The sequence below is a fragment of the Hydra vulgaris genome, chromosome 09, assembly GCF_038396675.1.
Source record: "Hydra vulgaris chromosome 09, alternate assembly HydraT2T_AEP".
Lineage (NCBI taxonomy): Eukaryota > Metazoa > Cnidaria > Hydrozoa > Anthoathecata > Hydridae > Hydra > Hydra vulgaris.
In genome coordinates, this window is record NC_088928.1 from 26,162,501 (window position 1) to 26,170,000 (window position 7,500).

The window sequence follows — 7,500 nt, forward strand, 5'->3', positions numbered from 1 at the left end:
AAAAGTTATTTTAGTATGACAACTTTATTAATACTTATTTATACATTTAAATATTAAATTTTAAAAATTGGCAGACAGTTTAAAATTATTATTATTAAAATATTATAAAAAGTCATTTAAATAAGAAAATGTTTAGTTAGACAAATGTTTCTTATGTTTATGCGTAATGTTTTTTTTTTCATTAGGTTAAATTTTTAAAATGCTGCAAAGTATTTACATTTAAATCTTTTAAAACATTTTTGACGTAAAAATTGCTATCACAATTTAGGAGGAAGAGGGGGTTCTGGTAATATGATTGTTTGTGTCAGGAGGTAAGGGGTTAAAAAATGATGAATAAAGGATGACGTACTTCATGGGCGACCCCCCTTAATTGCATTAACAAAGGGTTTCTTTTACTAAAACAAAAATATTAACCAAATAAGAATTACATGATAATGTAAGTGCATTTTGTAAGCACCAAAAATTCAATGAAAAAGCGCCAGAACTTAAGTAAATGCATGCAGTTTTAACTTATGTTACACAAATTTGAAATAAAAATGTGCTTTAACTAAGCATCGTTATTTAAAACTTTTAATGTAAAAACGTAACATTTAATATTCTTTTACATATATTATCAAAGCGTTTAAGTTTTTTAACTAAATTTTAGAAAAAACAAAACTTTATCTTTTTGTAAACTTATGTTACGTGAAAATTGCAAAAGTTCTTTTGTTATTTTCTTAAAAAATATTTATTTTATAAAGTATAAAATCTGACCAACAGCAAAATGAACATGTTACCTCCATTTTCACACTAAATTAATTTGGATTATGCAAATAAATTCATGGTTAAAATAACATTTTACATTGATACTTTTTTTATCATGCAGTAATTTAAAAAAACGTAACTTTTGGAAGCATAAAAATGACTTAAATTAATTTTAGTACTAAAGGTATCTTTTAAATAAACTACCATGTGTCTACATCAATATTTATTTGCTAAAAGTTGACAAAAAAAAAATAAAATTTGACTACTTTTTTACTTTCCTCAGTGGAATAGTCCATACCACCTGGCTATATATAGATGTATGTATGTATGTATATATATATATATATATATATATATATATATATATATATATATATATATATATATATTAAATAGCTAATATGTTGATCAATTTGTTCTATTATGCCCAATTCCTTAAAACTTCTGATTTTTTGAAGCAAATAAATTCTTTTGGGGGTATGTTGTAACTTTTTCCTCTGATATAAATGTTTTTCGAGCTTAAAAATTTTATAATTAATGAAGCAGATGGTATTCTGATTGTGCACAATCAGGGCTTTAAGATTGGTGAAGCAGTAGGTCCTAATTTCCATTAATTTTATATGAATAATTAAAGAAGTATGTGGTTTTGCATTGTCATGGTGAAACACAACACCCTTATGATGTATATCGATTTACTAATTCTGGATTTTTTAGTTGCAAGGATTCAATTAATTTTGTTAGTTTTTTAAAGTATACAGTTGATTGTTTTGTTAGGTGGCAAGCTCAAAATTGATTTTGTATTTTGGCAAACTCAAAATACAAAATTTCTTTATAATCCCACCATACCAGCAACATAACCTTTTTTTAATGAATGTCAGCTTTTGATGTTCATCATGTGAAAAATATGTAATTTTATCAAATAATGTTAAATATCTACTGTATAAAAAAAATGCAATTATATTTCAGTGTCGGCATTCAAAAAAATTTTTATCATCTTTATTTGACAGAGGAAACTAGTAAACTATAATGGCTTTTTATTTCTTGTATTGTTTTTTACTCAGATTTGTTTATCACGTTTGAGCTCATTCTACATAAGCTTTTATGTTTTTCCTAACAGTTTATTTACATTTTTTGTTTGAATTAACGGCTGATGATTGCTTTCAGGCATGAAACTTCAAGTCCTGCTAATCAGTTGTTTTTATTCATTTAAATAATTTATAAATATATATATATACATATATATATATATATATATATATATATATATATATATATATATATATATATATATATATATATATATATATATATATATATATATATATACATATATATATATATATATATATATATATATGCATTTTTTTAATTATTTAGGAAGTTTCTTTTAAATCTTTATCATCAAATTCCTTAACAGAAAATGATAATAGCTCTGCAATGGTGCATCAAAAACAATTGTTGGAAAAATTTCTTCCTAAAATCATTTTTAGCATTATCAAAGAAATGACATTGGAGATGTCTGACTTAGAAATATATTGCAAACAATCATTAGAGAAAATTAATGTGTAGTGACATGATTTTTATCTGTAGAAATTTAAAATATTTATGTTATTATATTTATTTATTTGAAAGTAATAAAAAACTTTAGTATATAAATATCATAAATTTGACAAGATTTTTGAACTATATTTATATTAAAATTTAAAAAGTTATACTGTGTACTAAATAAGTAGGAATATGATATAATTATATTAGCTAACTGTATGTTTTAATATCAATATATAAAGTTAGACTTCAACTTTGAGTTAACTCTTTTCCTGGTTGTCTGAAGGTTTTCCTATAAACTGTTGCCTATCTGAAATTTTTTGAAATTAAAAAGTAAAATCAGAATTAAAAAATTTAAAATGACTTCTTATCCTATTTAAATTTAAATCCCTAAATTAATTTATAAACACCAACTGTGCATTTCCCTAAAAATTAGTTAATGTATGCACACTTTTCTGTCTGCATCCTAAAAAAACTTTTGATATATTGTAGGTTGAGTGAAAAAACCTTTTTTAGAAATTAAATTATTCTCTCTGATTCTAATAGAAAAACTCAAAAAATTAGACTAAGATGAGCAAAATTGAATAAAAATTACCCCCTTCAGCAATTAAACATAAATTCTCAGAATTTTGTATATTGGAAATTTTTTATTTCAAATAATGGTTTGTAGTATCCTTTCTATTGAATGCCTTATTCTTAGTCGATTAACACGTTAAAGGATTAAAATTTTAAAGGATTTTAAATTGAACAGGCGCATTTACTACATAAACTTATATAAACATACATAGATCAAATATAGTACTAATTAAATATTGTACTAAAAATATTGTTATAAAGTGCCTTTAGTGCTCTTTTATTTCTTCCATTTGCTCATCAGTGAGCTGCATTGTTAATGGTGGCTCCGTCTCCTGTGAATAACTCCAATCAACTACCATGTAATCTTTGCAATAAAATTAAGAGTAGAAACCTTGAACCACACACTTTTATTAGCTTTCATACTTCTTTCTTCTCTGTATAATTATGTATGCATAATTGCATAATATGCATATTTACTAATTCTCTGATATTTGGCTGCTCGTATCATTGCCATAGGAATATTTTCTCGTGACCAAAAAATGCATTTTGGGGCATAAACACGTATAATGAATGTTGCTATAGTTACCAAATTTGATATGGGAATGCTTGTAGAAACAAAAATCTGAGGATCCTGTTGGCGTGGAATAGCCACTGGTTGTGCCACTTAAAATGAACCTGTTTTCCAGGGTTTTTCTTGTCCAGATTGGTAGAAAAAGCATATCTTAGTAGAGTTTGGCAGATGTCAAAAAGGTAGAGCCGATCTGTAATGAACACTTTTCTGCCCACCTCTTGTATTTCTACATTATGGTTTATAGGCTGAAAGTTAACAACCTTCAAGACTTCATACATTTACATTTATGAAGTCTTGAATTTTACATTTATATGTAGCAAGCAAAGTATACAATTTAGAGATCGTTAAGGGTTAACTCAATCTAATAACACCACTCTTGTTTCCAGTTTTAAATGAACTCTGTCACAGCCCAGCTCTTAAAAATTTTCCAAAAGGATGTTTTTATCTTTAGAATACTGAATAATTGCAGAATTTAATGCTTCAGCTGTGCCACTAAAAAGATTGCAGTGCCTCTAGTAGCCTCCTCCTAAGTCAAGAATATGGTACATGGCGATCACAGACCACTAATAGAAAAAGGAGAAACAATTGCATCTGATTTTAAAATGATAATGATGATGATGCTGAAGTGAGCTGAAATTTTTATCAATAGTTGACCGATTTGGTGTATTCAGTGCACCGCTTAAAAAGGTTAAAGCTTTTTTTGTAAAGGATGTAAATTATACCGCAATTGGTATGTTGCATTTTCCCCAAATTTTTCCCCAAAAGCTACTTCAATTTTTTTGTTAGTTTTTTCAGAAAGTTTCTGCAAAATTATAATATATGTTTTATTAAGTCAAGGATATGGTACATGGCGATATTATTAAATATTATTATATGTTTTGTTGCTTGATAAATTATATATGGTTTAGCTTGCTTACATTTTCTTGTAAGTATAACATATGCTGCATGTTGGCAGTTTCACCTCAGAGAGTGGCTTTGACTATGCAAAGAATAGATAACTTGTTTTACATCTTAACACTCTAGTTACACTCTAAAAAACAAGGTAGAAATTTTTACCTTTAAAGGAAGAAAATTATACCCTTAAGGTAGAAAATTGTATGATGCATATAATTTTCTACCTTAAATGTAGAAATTTTTACCTTTTTTTTTAGAAGGTAGAAACCAATACCTTACTAAGGGTATATCACATATCCTACCCTAAAGTAGAAATAGGTTGTTTTTTTTAAAGTACAGGCTAAATCCAAATAAAATCAATCGAATGAATGGTAAATGACTCAAATGTTGGTTACTTATGTTAGTCACTATGTTTTTATTTATGAATAATACAAAAGTACCAAATATGTTATCAATTTGAAGCTTTAAAAAAAAATGTAAAATTTGTGCTATTAATAGTAATATTAGTCAAAACCCCTGCAGGGGTAATTCTTGTCCCATTTTTTTAGTTTTCCTATAATTAATAAAGAAATCAGGTAAAATAACTGATCTTCTAAAAAAGTTATTTTCACTCTACCCTAATGTATATGCACCACTGCACTTAATAATAAATGCACCTAATAAATTCAGTTTCAAATAACTAAATTATTTAGGGATAAATGGATAAACTTAAATATGCGTAAAGTAAAAAATAAATAAAGTAAAAAAATGATGTTACTATTTTTAATTTTTTTTTTTTTAATTTAATAATTTTAAAAATTAATTAAAGCTAATTTTTTTATTAATTCAATAAAAATAATTGCATAGAGTTTTGGAAAAAGTTCAAGTAAAACTTAGCCACCACAAGTAGTAAAAACTATGGTAAGATATACCTAACATTAATACACATGCATACACGCTCAATATTAAGTAATGTTTTTTAAACAATATCAAACAATTTTTTTTTACTAAAAAGTTCAAATTAAGATTTTGAAATGAGGCTTAAGCAACTTGAAGGATACCTTCAGCAGTGTGATGGCTTCTTATCACCTAAAATCAATCTGGAACAGTACGCTACTTCTGCGCATATTGCATCACACATGACATATACCATGGATCAAACGTTTGATGATATTCGTAATAAACTTGTAGCTGATTTTGGATGCGGATGTGGCATGCTAAGTGCAGGTGTATTCATTTTTATTATTCATTTTTAACTTTTCACTAGTTGGCTGTATACTTGTATACTTGTATATTTATATTTATATTGGCTTTATATTAGGTAATGTTTTTGTTTCTAACTTATAATAACTTATAATTTTTATTATTTTGCTTTTATATTTTAATAAATGAATATTTTTTTTTAACCTTAAGTTTGTAAGACCTCTACTTTATGCAATCTTATGCAATTTATAGATCTTTTCTTGTACAATATCTTATATTGTTATAAGTCGTGAATATAACTGACCTCTGCTAATTTTATTAATTTACCAGAGTCTGGGTCATAAAACTTGATTTCTGAAAGTTCTAATTTTTTCTGGAATTTTATTGAAATTTTTTTTTTTTTTTTTTTTTTTTTTTTTTTTTTAAAATAAGTTTCATTTTTCAACACTTTTTCCAACATTTTTTAATAACTCCAATATAATTTGATTTTATAAGTTTAAGCAAAAAAAACTAAAAAAAAACTTCTAGTTTTTTTGTAAAATAGTCATCTATGAAAGCAATGACTTTTGAAATAAAATGCTTTCTAGGAAGGAATATCTTTGTCACCGGGGCCAAATCTGGTGAATATGGTGGATGATCAAGGAATTCATACATTGATTGATTAGCTTTAACCAGTACATAAATGCTAATCCAAGCAGGTGTGTTGTCTTCATAAAAAAAGACTAAAACCATCATCTTACCTGCTGACAAACGAGTCAACACCACTTGTTTTCATCCATTGTTTTTACTGCTGTTTTTGTTATAGTGCATTTTGATTTATAGTGTATAGCTGTTTTTGTTTATATTGTATAATGGTGGATCCATTCTTAAAACAATTCTGATAAACTTGAGAAACACTTTAACATATTTTGGATCATTTGATAGAAAATATGGTATTCAATTGTAATTTGGTATTCAAATGTAAATTATAACTACTGCATCTTCAAAATGTTTTGGATTTCATCTTTTCTTTCTAATATTATCACCGTGATTAAAATTTAGACATTTTTATAATTGGTAAAAATTTTTTAAATTCAGTTTATAAAAAACTTTTTAAACAACTCTTTTACAAATAAAATTATGGACACTGGATGAGTTAAAAAATTACTTAAACTAATGACAAAAAAAAAATGTGCTTGTTAGAATATGATGAAGTTTACTAAAGTTAGCACTAATACTACAGGTAGTTAATTCTATTACTACAGGTGGTTAATTCTATTACTACAGGTAGTTAATACTATTACTACAGGTAGTTAATTCTATTACTACATGTAGTTAATTCTATTACTACAGGTAGTTAATACTATTACTACAGGTAGTTAATACTGTTACTACAGGTAGTTAATTCTATTGCTACAGGTAGTTAATACTATTACTACAGGTAATTCTATTACTACAGCTAATTATCAGTTGAATTTATAAAGCATCAGACAAACTTGTTAAGTTTAAATAAAAATAAACTTTAATTTCTTAATTATCTTAGCAACTCGACACTGATTCAATAAAGAAATGTTTTTAGTACAAATGAAAAGGCAGAAAAAGTTGTTTACATTCGATACGAATATATATTGATTTATTTTGCTGATTTAACATCATCATTATAGCATCATTTATGCCCAGAAACTTATTACAGAAGAAATTTTCACATTCCTATTGTAATAGGTCATGTTCCTGGGCCATTTCATGTGTCTTTAGCCAAAAATCAGTGGTCCAAATTTATATCCAGTTTTCTATGAATTACTAGATATTTCAGAAAATATATTTTCTTACAATGTTTTAAGATTTCAAAATTGTTGAAAATCCTTGTAGTTTTTTTTTCAGGCGATTACGACGTGTTCTGATTACTTAAGAAAGCGGACTGAGATTATTCTGTAGATCATTTAGAAAAGTTTGAAGATCAACCTATATTTATTTTCTGTAAAGATACGAAGTATCGTCACAGAAAGCAC

At 26.1% G+C, this 7,500-nt stretch overlaps 2 protein-coding genes across 5 annotated transcripts in view; both read left to right on the top strand.

Moving 5' to 3' along the window:
• The window catches only part of LOC101238713 (leucine-rich repeat-containing protein 49), a 53,448-nt gene extending 50,906 nt beyond the window's left edge, over positions 1-2,542 (top strand). Inside the window, exon 14 of one of the 3 annotated variants that reach the window (XM_065805167.1) lies at positions 2,122-2,542. In XM_065805167.1, the coding sequence (XP_065661239.1) occupies positions 2,122-2,313 (192 nt within the window). In that variant the 3' untranslated portion in view covers positions 2,314-2,542. The remainder of the gene's footprint in view (positions 1-2,121) is intronic. The other 2 variants (XM_065805168.1, XM_065805170.1) reach the window with 2 other exon arrangements.
• Positions 2,543-5,126: 2,584 nt separating this feature from the next.
• The window catches only part of LOC100211080 (rRNA N6-adenosine-methyltransferase METTL5), a 3,843-nt gene continuing 1,469 nt past the window's right edge, over positions 5,127-7,500 (top strand). Inside the window, exons 1-2 of one of the 2 annotated variants that reach the window (XM_065805174.1) lie at positions 5,127-5,230; positions 5,325-5,536. In XM_065805174.1, coding sequence (XP_065661246.1) covers positions 5,344-5,536 — 193 coding nt within the window. In that variant the 5' untranslated portion in view covers positions 5,127-5,230; positions 5,325-5,343. Of the gene's footprint in view, positions 5,231-5,279; positions 5,537-7,500 lie in introns of those variants that run through there. The other variant, XM_065805173.1, reaches the window with a different exon arrangement.